The sequence below is a fragment of the Hypomesus transpacificus genome, chromosome 6 (assembly GCF_021917145.1).
Source record: "Hypomesus transpacificus isolate Combined female chromosome 6, fHypTra1, whole genome shotgun sequence".
NCBI classification, from domain to species: domain Eukaryota; kingdom Metazoa; phylum Chordata; class Actinopteri; order Osmeriformes; family Osmeridae; genus Hypomesus; species Hypomesus transpacificus.
The window spans coordinates 726,498-753,363 of NC_061065.1; the positions used below are offsets into that span (position 1 = coordinate 726,498).

General features: G+C 41.1%; 1 protein-coding gene across 2 annotated transcripts in view; it reads left to right on the forward strand.

The window, feature by feature from the left end:
• The first annotated feature begins 4,060 nt into the window (after nucleotides 1-4,060).
• rasa4 (RAS p21 protein activator 4) overlaps nucleotides 4,061-26,866 on the forward strand; it is a 52,968-nt gene continuing 30,162 nt past the window's right edge. For both annotated transcript variants that reach the window (XM_047021394.1, XM_047021395.1), the window contains exons 1-4: nucleotides 4,061-4,350; nucleotides 22,840-22,896; nucleotides 23,967-24,080; nucleotides 24,181-24,242. In XM_047021394.1, the coding sequence (XP_046877350.1) occupies nucleotides 4,286-4,350; nucleotides 22,840-22,896; nucleotides 23,967-24,080; nucleotides 24,181-24,242 (298 nt within the window). In that variant the 5' untranslated portion in view covers nucleotides 4,061-4,285. The remainder of the gene's footprint in view (nucleotides 4,351-22,839; nucleotides 22,897-23,966; nucleotides 24,081-24,180; nucleotides 24,243-26,866) is intronic.

The window sequence follows — 26,866 nt, forward strand, 5'->3', positions numbered from 1 at the left end:
GGTGGCGTCTTTAGGGGGGGGGGCACTGTCACACCCTGATCCGTTTCACCTGTTGGTTTGTCTTGACCCCTCACCAGGTGTTCCTATTGTCATCTGTATTTAACCTCTGTTCTGTCTGTTGCCAGATCGTCTTGTGCTTCACAGTCGTTTCCAGCATTCCAGTTTGTTTCTCGTCAGTGTTTTCTCAGTTTTGATTGCTACCTGTTTTGTCTCCCGACCACGGACCTTCCTGTCCCCAGTGTACTTCTGCCATTCGGCCCCGATACGACCTCCGACCGCTCACCGACCAACGAGCTTGCCTTTCCCCAGTGTACTTTTGCCATTCGGCCCGATACGACCTCCGACTGCCCACTGACCAACGAGCCTGCCTGCCCCAGCATACCTCTACATTGATACATTGTTGTCGACCCTTGCTTGCCCTGGACTACGAGATTGCATTGTGAATAAACCTCTTCGATCGCAAACTACCCTGCTTCCTGTCTGCATTTGGGTCCACCATCCTGCCTTGTGTCAGATACTGGTTGTGCAGAAGCTCGGATGAACGAACAAAAAAATGTGTACATCCAAACACAGAACAACTATTATGCTTAGTTCGTTTGCTAGCAATGATGTCTCCCCAGGAAAAAACGATATTGCACTTGCCTTTAAACGATCGTAGCTCAGTTTCTCATGGGCGGGCCAGATCATTTGGGTGGGCAAAGCAGAGAGAGGGGATGTAACCTTTCTCCTAGTGAAATCACAAGGAGGAGATTTTCAAACAGAGCAATTGAGCCTTCATTTTCTCAAAGGCGGAGAAGAACACCCAGGGCTTGGTTTACACCTATCAAAAATTCTAGCCACTGGGGGACCAAAGGCAGGCTAGGGGAACTCATATTAATGTTATATAACCTCCTAAAGTGAAGTTTTCGTGTCATGTGACCTCTAAAACTGCCTGTTGGTTGCAATGCAGTGTTGATTGGGTATTTTGTTGCATTCAGTGCCAGGTACATCCTCATTGATCCTGAGTCCAGTAGGGTGGTCACATAGTCCAAGTGGTCTCATCCCATCTCTCTAACATCAGGTAAGATAAATACACTTATGTATAAAGGAAAACAGTATAACTTAACATGTAGGATGCATTCACTTTTAAATTGTAGCTGATAGTTAGCATGTTTATATTACTAGAGAGCACACATGACTTGACTGTCTGAGGGCTCTTGAAATCAGACCTCAGCTTTTCAGTGCAGCAAGGAAGGACTTGGAACACAAAATGATCAGACCAAATTTTGAAATGTAGATATATTATCCTTCTAAGTTGTACAGATTTCTGTCTTGCACAGAAATATAATACATGCTGATACTACAAGTAAATGTCAAATGTTCAAACTGTCAGTCTGTGCTTGCTGCACTGAAGCTCATTCCCTGGCTACCACATTATAAAATAAGACTAACAAAGGGCAATTCATTTAGGTGCAGCTCAATCCATGTGACCACCAAGGTTTTTTTCATCTTGAAATTTTTTGGATAAAATATTAAACGTTTTTCACTCTGAGTGCATCTAATTATTGGTGGGTGCATCTAATTCCATGTAATAGTGTTCTCCTTTGAATGTGTAGTGAGGTCCTGGACCTCCATAGATAAGTGGATAGGAAAACGTTATGGGGGAATGGTGGTCATCACAGTCATCTCCTCTTGTCTACTGGCTCTCCTGCTGCTGATGTAGGGAGCTGTCATGCTGTTGGACTGGTGAGATACACACACACACACATTATTTTGAGAACCCAAGAATACATCTACACCTTTAAAGGTCACATGACATGAAAACTTTACTTTAGGAGGTTATTTTACATTAATATGAGTTCCCCTAGCCTGCTTTTAGGTGTAAACCAAGCCCTGGGTGTTCTTCTCCGCCTTTGAGAAAATGAAGGCTAAATTGCTATGTTTGAAAATCTCCTCCTTGTGACGTCGTAAGGAGCAAGGTTACCTCCCAACTCTCTGCTTTGCGCGCCCAGATCATCTGGCCCGCCCATGAGAAACTGAGCTACCACCGTGCAAGGGCGAGTGCAGTATCGTTTTTTCCTGGAGAGACATCATGGTGATCAAACAAATGAAGCATAACAGTTGCTCAGTGCTTGGATGTACAAATACAAACAAAAGTCTTTTTTTAGTTCCTTCATCCAAGCCTCTGCACAACCAGTATCTCAATTTTATTTTCGCTGGAAATGCGCCGACACAGCTTCTCAAAGTTTTGCATGTCTGCGCCAAACATTTCAGCCACCACTGTTTCCTTAGCTTGAGCCAATACAAAGTTGGCCTTGCTGACCGTCTGAAATAAAATTCTGGATCAGTACTCCTTGGTCCAGCTACAAACCTCGGACAAGTCAACTAACGCTATATCATTTTGTTGCTTACTATATGGTCACCTAGCTTGCTACCCTTAGAATCTGGCTGTAACATTAGCTCTGCAGCTAATAGCTGAGGTACTGTCGCTAATGTAAAGGTAGATGGCATCAAGTATGTGTGTGAATACACATTCTGTAACGCAGTGTTGTACGCGTCGTTGTTATGTGGATAACGTTCTGCTGGTGGTGTTATGGCGCGCGCGATATCCGCCTTTCCCCATATTGAAATTACTGAGTGTGCAGCTCTGCAAACCAGGGTTATCAGATGAGAATGGGCAAATTGGAGGCATCTTACAGCAACGGGTCTACGAGCCATTTCAATACATCCACTGTAACCGTCTCTGGAGGAGGGGATCCCTCTCTGAATTGCTCCTCCCAAGGTTTCTTACATTTTTTCTCCCGTTGGGAGTTTTTCTGGGAGTTTTTCCTTGTCTTCCTTGAGGGTTTAGGTTGGTTGAGGGGCAGTTCTATGGGCGCATGTGAAGCCCTCTGTGACATGCTTGCGTGTAAAAAGGGCTATACAAATAAATTTGATTTGATTAACATTTAAAGCTACAGACACAGAAACAGCGCATTCTGAGGAAAGCTCATTGTGGGACTACTCAAAGTGGCTATAATTCTGCACCAAGGCTGAATTTCGGGAAAGAGACTTCAGATATAGTATTAGGGGACCACTAAGGCCTATATAAAAGCATCCAACAACAGCATTTCATGTGACCTTTAAAGTGTTGGGATTTAACCCTATACCACCTGTTTTTGAGGAAGGCAATGCATGTAAATTAATCATGACCTGTCTTAATCTGGTGCACTGATATACTTGTCTCTCTGCCCTTGTCTACCGTAAGTGCTCTTTTCGAGGCAGTCATGACATCATGAGCAGTCCAGGAATATTCAAACATCTGAACCACTGAATCCATATTGTCGTCACTAGACTCATCACTTTTCTGCACACCACACATACTAGGGTAGAAACATACAGATTTTTTTGGTATTAGTCCACCATCATTTAAACACATCTACTAAACGCATATATTCTACAAAGGTCTTATATAGGACCATATGCATCTGGACATCAGTATGTATTCGTGTCTAGACTGCCATAAGTTCGATAAATCTGATTTCAAGTTTTTTTATTTTGAAGTAAGTTTAGCAAAACACACTTGTATTGTATTCAATGATAGTAGAACTAGTTAATATGAGTGTGTGAATTATTTTTTGGGGGTTGTTGTTTCACCAGCGATAATGCTAATTAATTAGTGTATTAGCCTTTGTGTCTTTCTATTAATTAATATGAGAAGAATCCTTAATTTTAAAATGTTTAAAGTTAGATTATTGCACCTCATGCTATCCCATCTGTCCCTTCATTCTTTGAATGGAGCGGATCCTTTGACTGTCCCTGTTTTCTAAGTAAGCCCTGTAATTATCAACAGAGAACTTTTGTTTTCCCATATACAAAAACGGTCATTCCTTGATTCAATCTTAAATTTATCAAATATTCAATTTATGCTCAACCCCACATACACAAATGGGCTGTCAGTGGTAGTGCACGTACTACAATTCGTGGAGGGAGGAAGAAACAAACTTCATTTCCCAAGACACCTGTTAATGAGGACGCGTCATTGGACAATCGTCCAATACGATTCTGACTGTCTGGATCAGACGGTGGTCTACCACGAAACACGCTTGCGTTTACTACAAACCTCGAACCTGGATAGAACACCGTAGACCACTGTTGGGAGATGAGTTGATGCACGGTCTACGATACAGCATTGACCAGTTCTAGTCCTGTAAAGTAACAGCTGTCAGAGGAATAATGTTGTTTCACAGCTGCTGTTAATAGAACAATCTGCGCTGATGATCAAAGAGGCTGGACAGTCATCGCCTGAACATTCGGATTTGTGACAATGGCAAAACGAAGCACTTTATTTATTCGAATTGTCGAGGGCAAAAATTTGCCTATTAAGGACATGTAAGTATTATACTCATAACTTATTCAATTCTTTCTTTTGTTCTCCATTGGCCGGTTTTCTTAAGACAGGAGTTTCCAAATTGCTAGCATCACAGCTTGAACGCACACACGCGCGCACACACGCACATAATTGGAGTAATGTACTTCCTAATTGACAAACAATTTGCCGTTGTAACTTCATTACATAACTATCTAGATTCCCTTCAGTTGAATATGGCAGGTTAAACACCCTTCATAACACATTAATTAGGGAGAAATTGTGTTTGGTCAAGGGCTTTTGACTATTTGATGTTAGAGGATTTACCCTACATCTGTTGTCATATAGATATGTGGAAATTTGAAAGATTAGATGATTACAGATTCATACAGGTTTATAAATGTGTCATTATCACAGTCACAGTCATTATTTATACTTATTTATAGCAATCAATGAAACACTATCAGAAAGAGACTGAACTAATTATGAAAAAACCCTGTCTTATTATTTTGTTTATTTAGAAAAATGTCTGGTTCAGTGGGTGTGAGTGTAGTAGTTTAGGAGTTTTTTTAGAAGTGTACAATACGTGTAATATAGGAGTGTAACAGTGCAGTTAAAAGGATACGGTGGCTGTGATTATTAGCTCTTATTCATCTCAATATTAAGCACATAAAGCTGAATTGCACCAATTCAAGCTAGACAAATTACATTACTTCAAAAATAGTAGCCTATAGTAAAGCATCCAACAACATATCCATTTAATTATGTCTAAATCAAAACAAAAAAATTGCTGTCTATAAAAATCCACCTTTTTTATTCCACTGCGTTCTATGGCATTGTTGGCACCAAAGAAGAAGAACGTGACATCTATGAGAAGTCCATTCCTCTGAGTGCCTGGATTCTACCATTCAGGGAGTTCTTTGCTTGGTTATGCGGTGACCTCCCTTGCTTTGTTGATGGAGAGACTGGCATTTCATACTAATTAATGGTGGATCTCACTGGAATTCTTTTGGAATGACACAAGACAATTTGTATGCTAACTCTGTCCTTTCGTCAATTGGAAAAAGCAAAGATTTTGCTAGGATACACAGCAACCATATCAAGTATTTACACTAAGTCTGTTTAATGCTGCACTAGCAGAATAGAAGCTGGGCAGCTTTCAACATGGTGCTGACAGCTTGTTGGTCCTTTGTCAACTAAATAGTAACAACCTGGAGTCATATTGCCACTTTCATTTGGTGTTGTAGTAATCCAATTTCTGTCAAGTGAGGTGAATTGGCCCAATTTGAATAGGCAAGAGATAGTAGGATGACAATCTGTAGAGGGGTATTACTTTTTTCCCCCCAAAAATAATTTGTTGACAGCAGCAAAAGGAGAAAATGCTTTGTTGGAGGAGACTTTATCTCATGAAAAGGGACATTGCAAAGCCTTTGGAGAAATGTCCAAAAGAGCTGCTTTGTACGGTGGCCCTGAAGTGCAAACACAACGGCAAATAGCAAAACACAACGGCAAATACGAAAACACAATGGCAAATAGTAAAACACAACGGCGAAAAGGAAAACATAACTGCAAATAGGAAAACACAACGGCAAATAGGAAAACACAACGACATTAACTTCTGACGGAAAAGGTAGGGCCTATCTAGCAGAAAACGGACCCTCCTGATTGGACAGACAGACTGTCTGTCTTTTAACAGTAAGGAGAACGCCTATTTTGAAAACATGAATCCCTCGAAGATACTTTCTCTATTTTCAAGAATGATTTTGATGCCAGGCATAGGCTACATACCACGTGATAGTTGATATGTTGTCATCTAATCACAACATCAGGATGAGTATAAGCACTTGAAGTCACGTTTGTCAAATTAGTTCTAGTTATCGGTGTTCATTGGCATACAAAGTTAGTCTTCTCTTACTAGCGTACAGTAGTTAGTGATAAGAGCTAGCAACAATGAATTGCAGATCAAGGGTTGCTATCATCTAGCTAGCTCTTAACGCTTGGCAGAAATTTCAGGTCCACGCACTAAAAACAATGACCCTCTCACTGGACATATTGTATAATAAAATGTTTTAATGAATGCAATAGGGGTTATGCGCAACATTCTTCCGGGTTCTACAAAACAGATGTAACTACTTCCGGCCGGCCGCTTTTGAGGTAAACACAGCGTAGTAAAGGCCACCTACTATAGCCGGTGTTTAAGGAGCTACCCTTAATTACAATTTCCCATGTACACAGGATTGCCAAACGGACTTCCAGAGCCCCGAGTAACCTGGGGAGTAGCCTTTTTTTGCTCGCAGACGATTAAAACAGTCAAACGAAGACTGTACCTGTAGAAGTCCAAGTGTACTCAGAGAATGCAGTGTTTGGCAATCAACTGCAACAACTACCAGTCTGAGTATTTATTTACAGGTCAATTTTGTCGGTAGCGTAATCTTATACACCTGCTAACTTTAACGTTTTTTGGCCTAGTAGTAGGCTAGTAAACGTTATTCCTTTTAGGAACGATAGGTCCTAGCTATAGAAACCAGAATAATGAAATGGATATGACACTAAATTAAAATGAGCTTCTTAAATTAATTTGCTGAATTCATATTCATTGATAACTTAGCACTAGTTGTGTAGCTATGTAGCCTACTGTAACGTTGTAGTTAATGTGTAGAGCAAGTGTTAGTGCTACCTCCTGGGAAACGGTCTAACGTTAGGCTATTATAACGTTATATGAACTCATCACTTTATTCCTGTCACACTTACCCTAATGTAGAGAGTAATACAACTTATAAAATCCTTGAACTTCCCTGTCAATATAAGTTATTTGGATCACCTAGCGCTGCAGATGTGTACAGAAGTGAGAAGCGGAAACGATTACATCTGTTTTCCGGTTCGAACCCCTATTGGTTGCCTTGCATATTCTGTTCTATTAACCAAACTCCTTTCTTGTCTTAAATTGAGCAGTTGCTGGTGTGATTGCTATCTAGATTAGATTCAACTTGCATCAAGTAGGCTACTACAAATATAAATGCTCAAGTTCAAGTCTTTTATTGTCAGGTGCACAGAACAACACAGGGTCCGACTGGGCACGGAAATTCTTAGGACAAGAAGCAAAGCAACCGGGCATAACATATAAGTACACAGAACATAACACATGTTAACGTGGTAAATTGTAAGTGGGCTAATGAATAAAACAATTTACTTCAACAGTCGAATGTTAAATGTTTAGTAGAACAATAGTCCTCAATCATTAGGCTACAGTGCGCAGCTAGCATAGCCATTTCTAGCTCTGCTTCACAATAGGGCTGCCTATTGTTATAGGTTAATCATTTAATTCATGAATGTTAATAAAGTATGAGACATATACATGATGCAACACACCAGTAATCAATTGATATTATGTGTTAGTATACCGAAAATATCAGTAAATCGAGATGGTGCTGCTGTCTGTCCCGTCGAAAACCATTCTGTTCGTGTTTTTCACCGCTTTGCACCGTCTGTCCAATCAGGAGGGTCCGTCTTCTGCTAGATAGGCCCTACCTTTTCCGTCAGAAGTTAATGTCGTTGTGTTTTCCTTTTTGCCGTTGTGTTTTTCTATTTGCCGTTGCGTTTTCCTATTTGCCGTTGCGTTTTCCTATTTGCCGTTGCGTTTTCCTATTTGCCGTTGTGTTTTCCTATTTGCCATTGTGTTTTGCTATTTGCCGTTGTGGTTTGCACTTTTGCCGTTGTGGTTTGCACTTCAGGGCCACCGTAGCTTTGCTGCCTACCTTTTGTACTGCTGTCAACTCTAAAGATTAGGCAACAGAAGGAAACAAATACAGTGTTTGTCATCCAACCTCTTACAAAAGAGTATCCTAGTTTTAAAAAAGGACATAAAACAGACACACATTCCAAAGAGGTTTCAAGGCTGTTAAAGTACGTAAAGGCAAGATATGCACTCTCCTTTTCATATAAATACAGTACAGGGAGAGAGTGATTTTACATTGCTTGTCAAATGATACATAATATTGCTCAGAGCCATGTTTCTTCTGAAGAGAAACAGACAGACTGCACAGTTATCACACACTGTTAGTGTGTTTTTGTGTGTGTACTAGGGTTGCAACAAACAATTATTTTGATAATAGACGAACATAATGATTTTTAGAATGATTAATCGACTTATCGTCAAGACATTGTCATAACTGACTGATGCAGCATTCTGCCTAATATCTCCTTTTGTATTTCATATGAATATGAAATAAAATAAAGGTGAGTGATTGAGACGTTTTATTTTGGGATATATATATTTTTTTTTAATTAATGTAATTTCCTCTCATACCTCATAGTGTTACGCTAATCAAATCAAAACAGTCCCGACGCCCATGCTAGCTTTCATCTATGCAAACCAAACTATCACTTTACTAAAATAAATAAATATTGCTGCTAGATGACTAAATGTAAATATACTCTAAAGTTGTAATTTCCGAGTGTTATTACACTAAAGTGTTATTAAATGGTCATACAGACAATAGCCTACTGTCTAACTGCTGTCTTTGGACATGTTGCTACGGTGTTAGTAGGCCTATGGGTGAAATACGAGAGGACACATACAACTAGCCTGTTTTTAGCAACTGGTGTCGCTCACAGCGGCTATCCTGGCTAGTTGTATGTGTCCTCTCATGCCAGGATGTTTCCGCTTTAAATGCTCTCATATCCACTCCCCAATGAAAGGCAAGTTCTGCCCTGCATGTATGTAACAGCATTTTTTGTTGAAAGTTTTGTTAAACTTCCCCACACTATTAGGTCGGCTTTGTTTGCACTCTGACATTTTCCTAAGCACTGTGTCGACTCCAATAGGGTCAAACTGCAGATCTCTCTCCTCAGGCCCCTCAGACTACGGTGGTACCTACCCTTTCTGTTTTGAGTTAATGTAATTTTGTTTCCCAATAAGTAGTTATACCGTTTTCGTCCGTTCTAATTAAAAATTGAATATTTCATATAATTTTCCAACTAATAATTTTCATAATTTTACAAATTTTGTTTGTTTGTTTTAATAAATACACACTACACTTACACTTCTGTTCATTTGTAAAGCACTTGGAATTTCCATTGTGTATGAATTGTGCTAGGCCTATATAAATACAATATTTTACAATTGCTGTTTCCTAGTTTCCTAAACTCTTGACACAGTTAACACAACATCCGTCTGTGTTGGCTATACAATTAACACATTTCTTGTTGCTTTGACAAAAAATGCATAGATTAAACACAAATCTTGAACTTCTTTTACATACAAGCTCAACCAAGACCAAAACAATTGATTTTTACTGCCCAATTTACCAATGCTTTCAGACTGTATGTCGGAACAGATAACATCGTGTTCAAAACCTAACTTATTGGCTAAAGCCAAAGTGAACAGCTGTTCATATTGTAAATTGAAACACAAACATATCACCTGTATTTTATTCCATTGCTACTGAGAAACAGCTGGTTATGCTGAAGTTATGCAAATACTTTAAATCACAGCTGATTCCCAACTAGGAAACACTCAGGTTTTGAGGTTCTTTCAATCACATGACCGTAAGGTATATACAGTAAGAGGACCTCTTTGGGCTAATCTTATGTGGAAAAAGAACAATACAGAGAAACACGATCAAAGAAAGAATATGTAATGCCTGAACGAGGGAGAGGAAGACAAGTACCAGGACAAGGGAGAGGATGGCAAGTATCAGGACAAGGGAGAGGAAGACAAGTACCAGGACAAGGGAGGGGAGTGGGGCAAGGGAGAGGGAGAGGAGTTAAAATGTGTGGTGGTGCTAAGAGAAGGGCCAGAGCTAGGGTAATGGCAGCTATATTGCATATTTCTTGCAGTAATGTCCTGTTGCAACTGAAGCCTTTGCTGCAGCAATTATGTTTCTGTCTTCTCTTTTTCAATACAGTAACCATACATTGTATAAAGCTACTCTGAGATGGGTCATTCTTTTTTTTCTGAATTTCTGCAACAAAATAAACTAAATGCATGCATTTACTGAACCCAACAAAACAAAAATGTAAAGAAGCTTCAAAAGAAACTGCATTGCAACACAATCTATGATCCATATACTGTGAGACCTGACACATCTACTGTATAATAGAATGCAGTTTCTGTAATTTCATCTGTTGTTTTTCAGGGTTTTTTATGACATTGTGCTATGATTGATTAAATGTTCCTGTTGAAAGCAAACGTGTTAGTGTTTTGGGAGACATGGTGTATTGTTAGTGTGTTTTTGTGTCATGAAAATTAGTGTTTGAATTTAGTTTACAATGTGTGATTTTGAGCATGAAATTAACAGTTTTGCCAATTGTGTGTGTTAGGTGTGTTGGTGCATTAAGAGTAAGAGTAACAAGTAACAAGGAAACTTGTTAGATGTATTCAAAAAATGGTCTTAGCGATTTAAAAAAACTGTTGTCAGAATATGCTAATCGTTTTTATATTAATTATTCTCATAATGTCAGTTTAACTGACAATTCCACACAAGCCTGTAAATAAAAGTACATGGAGAGAGAACTACCAGTAGCCACTATACATCATTATCTGCATCCCTTTCTGTGGCAGCAGTCATTAATGTCTCTTTGTCATCTTAATCACCATCATCCTTTGATGAAAAGCATTCTGTTGAGGGAAACTGCTACTACAAGTTGAAATAGGCACCAATTGATATTTAGACTTTGTATCATGTTGAATATGATTAAAACCATGGTGTCGTCGAGGCTACAATCACAAGCGTATAAGCAAAATATGCATTACCTGTTCGTAGTATGTTTTCATATGTAATATAACATTGAACATGCTATTTTATTAAGTCCACCACTTTTTCTCCTGTAATATTAACGGACAGTGGTGTTAAATGTTCAATATATGGACTGGCTATTGCATAAAAATAAACCCCTCAAAAAAAGTTAGGAAACGGTCGATTATTCCTCCCCTTCAATAATACCAATTGGTATTGTATTTTACATTCGTATGCAAAAGTTTAGGCACCCCTCTGAAGCTGCATGATCATTTACTGTCTTCACCAAAAAAGATCAATATAATATTGTAATATTCCTTTTCTAGTTAACACAGGGTGCTGGGGTATTTTCCAGAGAAAGATATTTGGTGTAGCAGTATTTAGTTGCGTGAAATTAAATTAAATGTGAAAAATAGGCTGTGCAAAAGTTTGGGCACCCTAATCATTTATTTGATTTGAATACCTCTGTTTACTAAATGCTGATTAACTGCAACACATAATTAGTCTGATTAACTCGTTAAGCCTTCAATTACATAGAAAGGTGCATTCAATCATAAGAAAGGGTATTTAAGTTAGCCAATTGCAAGCTGTGCTTCTCTTTGATTCTCCTCTGAACAGTGGAAAAATGGGGGCATCAAAACAGCTATTGAATGATCTAAAAACAAAGATTGCTCAGCAGTATGGTTTAGGGGAAGGCTACAAAAAGTTATCCCGGAGGTTTCAGCTATCAGTTTCAAGAAATGGAAGGCAACAGGCACAGTTCCTCTGAAGGCCAGAAGTGGCAGGCCAGGAAAAATAACAAAGAGGCAAAGGCGAAGAATGGTCAAGGACAACCCTCAGACCACCTCCAAAGACCGGCAAGGTCATCCTGCTGCAGATGGTGTCACTGTGCATTGCTTGAATATTCAGCGCACATTGCACAGAGAACAGCTGTATGGGAGAGTGATGCGGCAGAAGCCTTTTCTGCACACGCGCCACAAACAGGCTCGCTTGAGGTTTGCCAAACTACATTTGAACAAGCCAGGCTCATTTTGGAACAAAGTGCTGGGGACTGATCAAATCAAATCAAATCAAATTTATTTGTATAGCCCTTTTTACACGCAAGCATGTCACAGAGGGCTTCACATGCGCCCATAGAACTGCCCCTCAACCAACCTAAACCCTCAAGGAAGACAAGGAAAAACTCCCAGAAAAACTCCCACCGGGAGAAAAAATGGAAGAAACCTTGGGAGGAGCAATTCAGAGAGGGATCCCCTCCTCCAGAGACGGTTGGTAAGAGAGAGGAGCAGAACACAAGCTAAACATAGTCATACAGTGTCAATGGGTTTTGAAACACCAAAATCCATTGTTCGGCTTTATAGACGTTGGATGGGACCGGGAAACTCGCTGTTGGCCGTCATGGAGACTGGATTCCGGGTGACGACCTGGTTCAGCGTTGGCAGACCGACGACCAAGCAGGTCCTGACAGCTCAAACCCCCCACACCACAGGGAATGTCTGATGAGACAAAGATAGTTATTTGGTCACAACAAGAGGCGTTATGCATGGAGGCAAAAGAACACAGCATTCCTAGAAAAACACTTGCTGCCCACAGTAAAATTTGGTGGGGGGTCCATCATGCTGTGGGGCTGTGGGGCTAGTGCAGGAACTGGGAATCTAGTTAAAGTTGAGGGTCGCATGGATTCAACTCAGTACCAGCAAATTCTGGACAATAATGTTCAAGAATCTGTAACAAAGCTGCTGAAGTTACGGCAGAGTTGGGTGTTCCAGCAGGACAACGACCCGAAACATTGCTCCAAATCCACTAAGGCATTTATGCAGAGGAACAACTACAATGTTCTGGAATGGCCATCTCAGTCCCTAGACTTGAATATAATTGAAAATCTATGGGGTGACTTGAAGCGGGCTGTCCATGCTAGGCACCCATCAAACCTTACTGAACTGGAGATGTATTGTAAGGAAGAATGGTCCAAATTACCTCAATCCAGAATCCAGGCACTCATCAGAGGCTATAAGAAGCGTCTAGAGACATCCTAATCAATAGACTGAAAAAGCTTATTGGTTTCACAGATAGTGTACTGAACTGGATGAAATCATATATCATAGGAAGGAAGTTTTATGTTAGTTTAGGAGACCATAGGTCGAAGAAAAATGAGAACTGCTACAGGGTTGCTCAAGGAAGCTGCCTAGGTCCATTACTTTTTTCTCTTTATATGTTACCATTCGATGACATAATCAGAGAACATAACATGAATTTCCATAGCTATGCGGACAACACACAACTATATATATCCACTGAACCCAACGATGCAACGGCCATCAATTCCATTACCAGCTGCCTGTTGGCAATAAACAAATGGATGAATGATAACTTTCTTAAATTAAATGAAGACAAAACTGAAGTCCTACTATGTGGCCCCAAATCCAAAAGAGAGATGCTTACTAAGAATCTAGGAGGTTTAACCCCCTGTCTTAAACCAGAGGTGACAAGTCTCGGTGTAATCCTGGACTCAGATTTGAATTTCAACTCTCACATTAATCAAGTGACCAAAACTGCTTTCTTTCACCTGAGTAATATAGCGAAGGTACGACCATTCATAAACCAAAATTATGCAGAGAAGTTAATTCATGCTTTTATATCTAGCCGGCAGGACAACTGTAACGCACTTTTTGCTGGTCTTCCCAAGAAAACCACTGAAAGACTACAGCTCATTTAAAATTCTGCAGCTAGATTATTAACCAAAACTAAAAGGAGAGAACACATTAGTCCTGTCCCAGCTACTTTACACAAGCTCATTTTAATTTAGTGTCATATCCATATTATTATTCTGGTTTCTATAGCTAGGACCTATCGTTTCTAGAAGGAATTGCGTTTACTAGCCTACTACTAGGCCAAAAAAACATTAAAGTTAGCAGGTGTATAAGATTACGCTACCGACAAAATGGACCTGTAAATAAATACTGTCACACTGGTAGTTGTTGCAGTTGATGGAAGTTTATTTGGCAATCCTGTGTACATGGGAAATTGTAATTAAGGGTAGTTCCTTTAAACACCGGCTATAGTAGGTGGCCTTTACTACGCTGTGTTTACCTCAAAAGCGGCCGGCCGGAAGTAATTACATCTGTTTTGTAGAACCCGGAAGAATGTTGCGCATAACCCCTATTACGCCCCAAGAAACTATGGAACAAATTACCCATAAATATTAGGGAAGCAAATACGCTAGACATTTTTAAAAGATATCTTAAAACCTACCTTTTTACCAAAGCATTTAACATTTTTTTTTTGATCTCAGAAGGGTTTTTCGACTTTTAGTAGTTATATTATTGTTTTTATAGATTTGCTTTGGATTCCTGCAAAGATTGCGGCTTGTGTTTGACTTGCACTATCGCTAATGTGTTACATTTTATTCATTCGTGTTTATTTTGTAGTTTTTATTATTACTTTTTACTTATCTTATTATTACTTTACTTATTATTACTTATCACTTGTATTCTTTTGTTCTTATGTTTTTGCTGATTTTATGTAAAGCACCTTGAGCTGCAATTTTTGTATGAAATGTGCTATATAAATAAAGTCTAACCTTGCGTGTCCAATACAGCGGAGCGGAGCGGCGCGGAGGGTCGGCTTCCAATTAATTTTCAATGAAACCGGGCGTTGAAGCACGCGTAGGGCATGGTGGGAGCGTCAACGACCGGTTTCCTTGAAAATTAATTTGAAGCCGACGCGCCGCCCGCACCGCTGTAGTGGACACGCACGGTTACTCATCCAAACGCCCAACAATTTATAGATGAAAGTAATGGAGAGTATCAGGGGTGCCCAAACTTTTGCATACGACTGTATATGATTGGAAAGCCTGATTAGTCACCTTTACAACGAGGTACAACTTGTAAGGATTGTGCATTAGTGGAATGAGCAACACAGCTAACCGTGTGGGTAGTGGCTCAATGTTTTTGGCCAATATCCCCTGCAATATTCTTCTGTTGGTATTCACTCTCGTTTTGAGTTGCTTGGTGGATTGGATAAATGCACTCTCCCACGGGAATAAGGAAAAAACAACACATATTGGCTATTTCTACACGTTATTCATTTTACACTGTCAGGGACCTCAGTAGCGTGTGGAAGATCCATTCGCAGCCACAACAGCTTGGCACCTCCTCATGCTTGTCACCAGCCTGGTCACACACTGCTGTGGGATGGCATCCCATTCCTCAACCAGGATTTGTCACAAGTCAGCCAACATGTTTGCGTTGGTCACTTTGGCACATACAGCACGCCCAAGCTGAACCCACTTGAAGCTCAAAACGAGATAAAATACCAACAGAAGAATATTGCAGAGGATTTTGGAAAAAAATGTGGGGCAGTTACCCACATGGTTACCTGTGTTGCTCATTCCACGAATGCACGATCCTTACAAGTTGTACCTCGTTGTTAAGGTGACTAATCAGGCTTTCCGACAATATGAAATACAATACCAATTGGTATGACTGAAGGGTTGGAATAATTGGCCGAAATAACATTTCCAAACTTTTTTTGAGGAGTTTATATGCATTGACTCGGCAGCAATTGTCTCCCACGCCAATTGTATAGGCTACGCTGCTACAGCCATGTTGCATTTTTCCGGAATATGTGCTCAGATTGACCATAAACACAAAATAAACTTATATCTAAAGTGTGGTAAAGTAAGACAACGTTTTTTGTCGTCGGTTGCTATGGTGAATCCTAGTATCGGAGCTCCATAGTTGTTGGCTTTTGGTAGTATTCATGCACGCGCTAAACTCAGAGTTGCCGTACTCCAAGTTGAATTAACTAAATCATATCAGCTGTTCTGGAAACAAGTTTTCTGAAATTCCCATTTCAAAGTAGCTTAACTCAACTCCGAGTTCAGGGTTAGGATCAGAGTTTGTTGAACCCTCTACCTGGAATACCCCCCTGGTTATGGAAGGCCTAGTGGGCAAGTTTTAAGACGACCCCGTGTGTTAACTATGCGTAATTAACGCTGACTTTGCATGCACAGACGGCATTGCGCCGACTTCCATACAAAGTCGGCGTCTTTTTCGCCTCAAATATAACCGTGCCACGTGACACGTTCAAAGCACGCATCTAAAAAAACGCGTTATTTTTGAGACGTGTCTAGCAAACCACACAAAAATATATTTATTTCCTATAAAATGGGACAACAGGATGACTGGGTTGCTGCTGTAAAGAATAACTTACTCATAGTTTTTATAAAAGGTTGTTTGGAGTGCCATAACTTGTCATTGAAGGGAATTTCAAATCATGCCTAGCATCAGTGGGGATGTGTCCTGGCTTTGGTTACTGAAACGAATTTGTGCAACAGACAAGGGATCCACCTGAATAATCAATTTACTTCATTAGAGATAACCATTAGCGTTATCTCTACCATGCGTAGCCTACAAGTACATTTAGTCATTTTAGCAGACGCTCTTATCCAGAGCAACTTACAGTAAGTACAGGGATATTCCCCCCGAGGCAAGTAGGATGAAGTGCCTTGCCCAAGGACACAACGTCATTTGGCACGGGCGGGAATCGAACCAACAACCTTCTGATTAATAGCCCGACTCCCTAACGGCTCAGCCATCTGACCTCAAGTAGCTAGCTACTGTGGTGAGCCTGGCTTGTTTTTCAGTGGTTTACACAGTCTCGCTAAACAGACGATTGGAGTGTTGTGATGGGCTCAAATAAGCACGCAATGCTATGTTTTACAACCGGAGGATTTATCGGAAGACTAGAAACCGTTTTGTCAACCCTTTGCTTACCAGCACAACATCTCAGCCAATTGAGCAATTCCCAGGCATGGAATACACAAAGTTCAATCACTGGATAACATAAAAAGATGTTTCTCCAATGGCGAGCATTGTTAGATTTGGTCCAAGTTCAGACAGCTGTAATTCAGTCATATTTTGACATATCAAGGTAACACTTTGCGTGTTACTTCAGAGACATGTCACCTTAAAGCCTATTAGGTTTGAACCATCCTTCAAAAATACATTTGATTTAGTGACACAAACATATTGAGGCAATGTGGACATTTACATAAATACACCCCTTTCAGCCATTTTGTACTTGATTCAATTGCCTTAAGTAACATTTCTAAATACGTCAGTGATACATATCTGTACCAAATCTCAAGTCAATTAGACCTTTGGTTCAAGAGAAGAGGAATTTTGAAGGTTTTCCAAAATTATCACTGTACAGGAAAATCCATCATGGCGGACCTTATGGGTCTTTGAGGCCTTTTTGTTCCTCATGACAAATGAGGCATGCACACCAAGTTTCAGAAGAATTGGAGCAATGGGGTGGAAATGCCATCACTTTGAAAATTTGACTTTTGGGCGTGGCCTGTGGCGCCCCCTATGGTCCGATGTGGCCCATATTTGGTGTGGGGGTACCCACTTGGATTTAGTATCAATGTGCCAAATTAGAAAATTTATGACAAGGGACTTTTTGAGATATTGGGGCGCAAGGAGAAGAAAAATAATAAGAATACCAACAATAACAATAGGTTCCCTCCTACCGGAGGAACCTAATTAACGCCTGGTTTGGCTCAATCAGCGTCTGGTTCTCCAAAATTAAGTCTGCTTGCTTGAATCTCCGATGGGAAATTACGACTACATGTAACATCTAATATGCAAGTAAAGTAGGTCTTAGGATGCTCGTGCGAGCTACTATCAAATACAATGTTGGTTAGCTATTAGTATGAAGTTGGTGGTCACAATTGCAATGCTGTCTGGCTCGGAACTTTGTGAACGTCCCTTGCACTGCGTTTGAGTTGCCTCAGTATTGTGCGCAATTTGGTTTCACTGCCAACAGTCCACACATTTGTATAAGGCCGGCATGAGGTGTGTAGCCAACCAGTGCTTGTTTAACGCTGCTACCAACTAAGTTTGCGCATTCGCCTCTTACATTAAGGAATGTTGGCAGTGAAACCAAATTGCGCACAATACTGAGGCAACGCAATCGCAGTGCAAGGGAAGTTCACAAAGCTCCAAGCTAGACAGCATTGTGACCACCAACTTCATACTAATAGCTAACTAGCTAACCAACATTGTATTTGATAGTAGCTTGCACGAGCATCCTAAGACCTACTTTACTTACGTAGTGTATTAGATGGAACATGTTGTCTTTGCATGCAAAGTCGGCATTAATTACGCGTGGTTAACCTACGGGGGCGTCTTAATACTTGCCCACTAGGCCTTCCATACCTGGTTGTGTTGGAGCCGTAACGCGCCGCAGACGGGTCCGGTGTAAATAGGGTGTTACAGTCTTGTGCTACAGCGCCGTACTGATCAAATGACGTTATTGCAGGCCCTTAAAAGAGGTCATAGATCGAACGACTTGTCCATAACAAACATTTGTCAACCTTTTTTATTTTGTCGACAACGTCAACAAATCGTTTCAGTGTGTATATATCCCAACCTTCCCGGAAGTTACGGGTGTCTCTCGCATTTTAATAGCGGCTCCCTGACGTCCGTAAATTCTAAACAATATTCCTGAGATCATGATTTTTTTTTTTTGCGAACGAGATAGTTCAATGGTAATTTCTGGTAGACAGGCTCTGCAGAAACCGAGAGAGCGAGTGACAGACATGGTGAGAGAGTGATATAGTGTGGGTCATTGTCTCTGAATATAAGGCTAGGCTCTCGGCAAGTAAATAGTCTCTTTAGAGGATGCTGTGTGTGGGGAGAAAAAAAAGGAAACCCCTTGTCTCCTCGTCGCACTGGTGCTATCACAGTGCTGCAGGTGGTTCACACCAAATGTGTACGTGGTTAAACTGACAAACAACTGGCCTATTTGATGTAGCACCTGATCTGATCGGAGCCCCCAGTTTCTCCATCACCAAGATAACAGCACACTGAAATGAATCACCCTGCAGTTGTATTCACCACTCTGGAGCCCAGGAACTCGTTAATTGCAGTGTTATGTGTCACTAATCCTGCATCTGCCGCAGAATTCAATTCCAACCCAAACAAAACAATCTTCACTTTTAATATACCCCCCACCCCACTATCACGCAGTCTCTTTTAAGGGAGGGAACCTGTTCATTCATGGTGACTTATATAAACCATTTCCCCTCTGAAGCACTTGATAAAGTGCCCGGCTGCAGAAAAAAAAAAATGTCAATACAGTTTAGGGAACTTGATACAGTTTTGTTCATTAGTGCTGTATATCTGAGCTAGAGAAACTGTAATTGTTTGTGACAAACTCTCCATCTCATCTATGAATAGAAGACAATAGGAGAATGATCCTGTGTGCTGTGATTGTAATACACATTATCAGGATGTTTGGCCCTCTCTTGTCTCTACAGTCAATGTATCTTCAGTCTAGAACCTGACATTGTGTCCAAACTCTTGGTCCAGAGAGCCAGCTCTGCTGCTGGGGGATCAATGATTGAGGCTTGAAAGGCCAGCAGCAGACTGCTTCTCTCCTGGTCCAGTTCTGTAGCCTGCTGGTACCCAGGATAGCTCTTTTGAAGTGAGGGCCGACAAAGGCTGCAGTAGAGATACTGTTACTCATTGGGTGCCCTTTTGACATAGACCACACACACACATACACACGTCTGCTATTGAAACTGATTTAGGTACTGTATCTTATGAAAATAAGCTGATGTTTGTGCCATAGTTATAGAAAATGATTATTCTTGCCTCATGTTACATGTAGGAGGGATGCTTTGACAAACTAACCCATAAATCTTAAAGGGGCGATCGATTGCAAAACCGATTTTACCCTGTCATAGTTGAATAACGACAGTATGGTGGGTAAAATGAACATACAGTGAACCTCAAAGTCCATTGACACCTCTTTCCTATGCAAATCTCAAAATGAAAAAATGTGGCTGTAAAACGCTAGCTTTTCAACAAAGCCTCCGGAGTCCGGGGACCGCCTTTTTTGGCTCTGGTCTGTATCTTTGTCACGCCCCAAAATGTACATCCAGACCAGCCCACTCACTGGTGTTCTTGCCCGGTCCGAGGTAGTGTAGATCTCCGATGCTAGTTTAGCTGCGCGCTGCTCTGTGTTGGCTACTTCTAAGCAATTACAAAGAATAACGTTTTGAAGTATAACAAGGATATTAAAAGTGGACCACGGTCGTAAATACTGTGTTCCAGGCTGTACAGGAAAGGCTAACACTCAATCTTCCCAAGGAGCCAAACATTCGACAGGCATATCTGCTGTGAACATTTCACCCAAGACAGTTTTGACAAACTTGGACAATTTCAAGCAGGATTTGCTAAGAAGCTGAACCTGAAAAGAGGTGCTGTTCCGACCGTATGCTCATCGCAACCGCAAGCTGTACGTGCGTATGATTTTGACGCTAACAGTTATTAGCAATGCTAACATCTCCTGTATAGGTAGAATGCTAAATACATTTCTAAACACATCAACAAACTTTACTCAGCAAATGACTCTAGCTAGACTAGCTATAGGCGGCATTAGAAGGGAAGCTTCCCAAAAAATTGCCAGAAAACGAATAGCAGTCTGGCCTATTGCTAACGCCTGTCAAGATTATCTACTTGAAAGAACTGGAGAAAGGCAGGTGCTTGATACAGGATACGTTAGCATTGCTAATAACTGTTACCGACAAAATCATACTACAGCTTGCGGTTGTGATGAACATAAGGTCGGAACGCACCTCTTATCAGCAACAGCTTCATAGCAAATCCTGCCTTACATTGTCCCAGGTTTTCAAAACTGTCCTTGGTGAAATGGTTTGCACAAATGTGTTGACGGTCAAACTAAACACGGATCTTCTACGCTACGGTATAGAGAAACATCAGCCATGCCCGTCTAGTCAATGTTAGCTAGACTCTAGCTCATCTGCTTTTTATTCACGCTGATTTGCAAGGAATGCAAGAACAGCTAGATAGCGAAAAAACCTGTACTGTAGGCATGTAAACTAGTTTAGCTTGCTAACGCAAGAGCATAGGCATGTGTGATGATTTAGCCTAGTTTATTGGCAATGGGGCTAACGTTGTTTCATGTTCCTGACTGTGTTTAATTCAAACAAATAACCTGTGTTGTTATGTAAATTAACAATTCACGATGCATGTTTGTCCAGATCTTTGTCAGGTTATTTTTCCGCAAGATATCTAGAGCTAGCTAACTCAGGGCTGCCAACTTTTTCAAAAACCGTGGCGTGAGATTTGGTGCGAGGGGCGAGCTTTCACTAACCCTTACCACAAACCCCCCCCCCCCCCCCCCCCCCCCCCCCGAAGCGAGCTTTTGCTAGCTTCACTCCCCCCCACTCTCGCCATGGAGTGGGGGGAGAGGCGAGTTTACACGGCTGTTTGCGCGTCAATGTTGCTTCACTCCGTTAACTTGCGCGTCGTCCGTTACTGTTTACAACGTTAGATCGGCTACTTGTTTGGCATTGCCTTTTCAGCGTGAGATATACAAGGTGTGGCATGAGAGCGTGAGAAATGGTTGAAATGCGTGTGTCACGCGGCAAAACCGTGAGAGTTGGCAGCTCTGCTAACTGAAGCTGAGTTGAATCCCGATATAGTTTGGTTGCTAAGCTGTAACGTTCTACCCATAGACATAATAAAGAATAGACGCCGCATGGAACGCTACTGCCTACTGGCGCTGACTAGATGTGTGACCGCCATCTTGGAAAGGTCCGATCGCTCCACTCAGTGTAATCTGTTTGGTTGGGGCAATGAGCTGTCAGCGCATTTAATTAATCATACCGCACTGAATACCGAACTGATTTTCACACTTTTTTTTTTTGCAGCAAAGGTCATACATGTAGCTATGATACAGGCCACATGTTTTGGCGTATTTTAATATTCATAGTGGGCCTTTCCTTTCAACCCTTTCCTGCCGGACCATTCAAATATGGGCATTAAAATGCCCATGGTTCCCGCCTTAATATCTTTGCCGTCCAATCACCGATTTTATTTCTGAAAACGGCCAGATACTCGTGATAACTTAAGCTCAAAGTATCATTGGTTTAGGGGTTACTGGGAGGCTGCTGTGTTTACAGATTTACATCTTCGAATTGAAATCGGAGACGATATTATGAGTAAAGACAAGTTTCTTAATATGTGTTGTCAATATTGTCGATTAAAAGTCTAAACTTTTTACTTACGAAGAATTTGTTTGTGGGAGTGACGTGAGTTATTTGAGCAATGAATTATGTGTCCGGCTTGGCCGTTTTTGATAGGCAGCTTTGACAGTAGTAGCACTGTTTAGCCTTGATTTTATTATGTCTATGGTTCTACTCACCTAAGTCAATCCAGTTTGCTTCGACAACAGAAGTGGAAACAACCAATGTTATCATTTCAAATGATATCTTATCAATCTTTTGAAAAAAGTGTTGTGAACACACAATAGATTTATTTGCACGTTTTTATTTCAAGTCTCCACCTTCGGTGTTTCAGTGAGTGTTGTTGGCCGTGTTGCGTTTTTGCTCCCCACCTTCACTCGTTAAAAACCAACCAATCAGGGCGCAGCTCATCTAAATATTAATGAGCATACCATAAAAGGAGAAAAGCTAGTGTTTTATCCCCGGAAATTTTTGGGAGGATCTATCAGGGGGCATAGAACAGTACCCGGGCCATTTTCAACCCAACCAATTCGGACCCTATTCGGAGACCTAAAGGAACAGTGTGAAATACCCCAAAAACCCAGTCAATCACCCCTTTAAAAGGATTTCCGATGTAATCTGTGAAACTGGATTGAGTGTTGCATATGCTATTTGTGTCATTGAGTGTATGGTTGCAGTTTTTGTGTTCCTGATGCATTCTCTGATATCTGTAGAACTGGGAGCAGTGATCCATACTGCATCGTGAGGATTGACAATGAGGCCATCATTAGGTATGTGTGTGTCTGTGTGTGTGTTCTCACGGTCTGTTTTTGCCATTACGCTGGCTGAAGATCCCACTGCAACTCCTGCATTCTTTGAGCTAAGGCGATTATCATAAATGTAACTGATGATACATTTTAACATAATTTCCATGGAACGCCACTTATTTTCAATTAATACGCCAAATCTAAGCTGCCTTAAGCTTTATTCATATAATCATATCCATCTGGATGTGATCTAATGACAGCCAAGAGAGTCTTTATTGTATCTTAAAAGAATATTTCCTTAAAAATGAATATTTCCTTAAAAAGAAAATTGTCCAACATTAAACAATGGTCATTAGTAAAGTTCAGATTACCTGTCTGGATTTACATTTAGTCATTTAGCAGACGCTCTTATCCAGAGTGACTTACAGTAAGTACAGGGACATTCCCCCGAGGCAAGTAGGGTGAAGTGCCTTGCCCAAGGACACAACGTCATTTGGCACGGCCGGGAATCGATCCGGCAACCTTCTATTTTCTAGCCCGATTCACAGTCATTATCTCTGTCAGCATTAGTGAAATCTCTAGGCTTAGTTACTTGGTGTTCTGACAAGCTGTTGATATAGAGTGAAAAGAAAACAACGTTGCTTGTTAATGTTTAACAGTGTAACCTCTGTCTCTCTTGCTGATAGCGAGTTGGAAGTAGATGCAGGGTGTCACTAGTAAAACTGTTTTCAATATAAAATTAGTGGAAGGCTGGGTGCCGAAGCTTGAATTAGTCCAGGTAGGTTGGACCACAGCAAATAATAGTCAAACTAAAGTAATTTCTGGGAAAACAGTAGCCTTTGTTCAGGTTGTATGTTGTAAAGACATTTCTCAGAAGGTACAGGCCTTCCCCTGACTTGAGCAAGTCACAGCGTGAAGGTATTACCATTTCGTCTCTTGGCCGTTTGGGTCTTGAATCTTATGTATTGTCTCTGCCAATGTTGTTAGAGATTGATCATTCTATGTCAACAGCAAACGCTAACGCCATTCAAGAGATCCCCTTAATGATGCTATGGTGCTATGTGTCTATTGTTGCCATGACCTTTCTTTCCTAGGACGGCCACAATATGGAAGACTCTGTCTCCATTCTGGGGGGAGGAGTACAACGTCCACCTGCCCCCATCCTTCCACACTGTGTCATTCCATGTACTAGATGAAGACTCTCTCAGGTAAAAAAGAGACTACTCTTTGAATCTTTTAAAACGTAAAAAGTGTAAGAATTGGCTGTTTTATGACATTTCCAAACCCATGTCCCCTGTGTCATTCCAGTCGTGATGATGTTATTGGCAAGGTGTCGATCAGAAAAGAAGCTCTTGCTGCCAAGCCACAAGGTGAGAATGTTTCAGGTCCCCAGTGTAGTGTGAAGTCATAGATCCATGTATGTAGGAATCTAGCCAAGCCAAAAGCTTATGTACATGAAAAGGACTATGTTGACCATGATCCTGTGCTAGTTACAGCCTAAACTATGATCCTTGGCAATGTTTCAGTGGGCTTCAGCCTCACACAGAAATGTTACATTCTTTATATTTAAACCTCTACATCCATGTACCATCTGGAGGTTTGCATTGGATATTTGGATCTGAACGGTTTTGACTTCTATGGAATAGTTTTTCTAGTGACGGATTCCCTCACTCACTGGCTCACCTGCAGCGAATAGAGCAGGCCTAAACAAGATAAAAAAAAAGGTGGTTCCTCATCTGAGCTTACTCATTACCTGGTTTTTGATTCCAGGAACTGCGCAGTCCGTTGTCACAAGTGGACGTTGACACAGCTTATACTTGAGCACCCTTTTGGTGTAAACAACAAAGATATGACCGTCACATGGGTGCTTGAGGTCATTCTGGTGTTTCCCTCTTCCCTCACTCTTACTTAGAAGCTTGCTGCTACACTCCTATAGCATGCTTTAGTGCACAAGAACTACTTAACATTTTCTTTTCTTGTTTTACCGCAAAGCCAGAATTATGCATTTTGTCGTTATAGAAACATCTATTCAATCCAGGCTGCGCTTACTTGAGATTGGATGTCTGGGACGCAATATCTCATGAGCTACCTTGGTAAAGGTAGAGGAGGCTCATATGGTTAAATACGGGGGGTGGGGGGGATTGGCCACAAATGCCAGTGGTTCACGACAAGATTGGGGGGGTGGGGTGGGGGCTGAGTCACAGCACACAGTGGGGACGTCCATTATCGTGACACCGGTATGGCTGTGGGTGGTGGAATCTCACTCACAGCTGGCTCCCATGCAGGGATGGCAGTGATTTCCTGCTGTGTGCCAGTTCCCTTGCACTCACCAAGATGGGGGAGTGGGATCCCTCATTATGATCCACTCCAGCAAGGTGCCAATCATAATGGCGAGACGTGATTGTGGGTTTCTGTGCGCTGTTTGGGGTCCTCGTTTTTCATGACCGTGCTCTCTGCTTCAGAAATGCCAGACGTGATTTAGAAATGTTACAACCGCAACAACAAATATGAAAACGCTGTAAGTGGGACAAGACAAATCCTCAACACATCCACCTTTCATTGGAATAGCGGGGGCAAGGACATTACCCAGAATTGCTGAAACTAGAGAGGGTGTTCTTCAGGGAATCTATTGAATATTCATTGTTTTGATTAAGTCATGTCTTCACATGTAACCAGAGCATGGTCGTTCGCCCACTCCTCCCCATAAGCTGGCGCAAATGAGTTGCTTTGGAAAGCAAAGGCTTAGTCAAGTCAGGGACAACCTTATTCTTGAAAGCTTGGCCAAACAAAAGAGGATGAGTAGTGACCCTGCTGGACATCACAGTATTCAAAGGGAGGTGCCTTAAGAGAGGGTTTTTAGAAGATTGGTTGACCCTCCTGGGCTGTAAACCCATCATCACCCCTTTATCTGCTTCATCTCCTAAACTTCTGTTTCTGATTAAATCATTTTCATTGGGAAAGGACTTCAGAAGCTGGTCCCCATTTGGGGAGCAAGTAGCACTGCGAGGGTGTGAACGAGGGGGGTTGTGGGTTCTGCGAAAAAGAACCTTAAGAGACAATCTGTAAACTCTAATCTGAAAGGACCCTCAGAACAGGGGTGGCAGGGATAGGGAGAGAGAAAAGAGAGACATATGCACACTGAATTTCCTTTTGAAGCAGGAGAGGTCAGGGCTTAAAAGGTTAGAGACCCCTATTGTGTGTGTGTGTGTGTATACTCATGTGTAAGTGGGTGGTAGTCAGTCACTGTTTGAACATTTTTAAAGAGGAACCTTTCGCCTGTGCCCACTGGTTAATGCTGCAAATGTTTTTATTTGTATTTTTTAACACAGATGTCAACTTTATAAAGTGGCAGTATTCTCTCCTAACGCTCTATTACGCTACATCACACAGTGACATCTCGAGGTATGTTGTCTCAGAAGCATTACAAAGGCAAGCTGACTCATTGTCTCCACTCAGTTCCTTTATTCAAGAAAGACATGGTTGAGGTTGTGGTCATGGCAGGTTTGCTGTTACCTATATTCATAGTAGCATGTCCAGCTGACAAGAAAAGTAACTCAAAAAATAAATAAAGAGTACTATGAAACATGAACATCCACACACTTCTTAGATGTCTCCATCTCCTTAAGATAACATATACCTTTATTTGTCCTATGATGGGGAAATTCGGGCATTGCAGCAGCAAAGTGGACAGAAGTATACATACAATTTACAAAGTAAGTACGGATATTATAAAAAATATATAAAAAAGATAACACCAGTTGCATATGGAGACCAAATATAAATAAACAAATATAAATATACTTACAGCAACCATAAACCACCAAAGTGTAAGTTTATTTTTATTTCACCCACACAGACTGATGACCAATGCTCTTTGGGGTTTCAGATCAAATACTCATGAAAACAAATCAAATCCGACATAATTTTTTCCACCGGCTAGCCATTCAGGGTTTATTTCAGTCTCAGCCAGCAAAAAGAATGGGACTTGACCAGC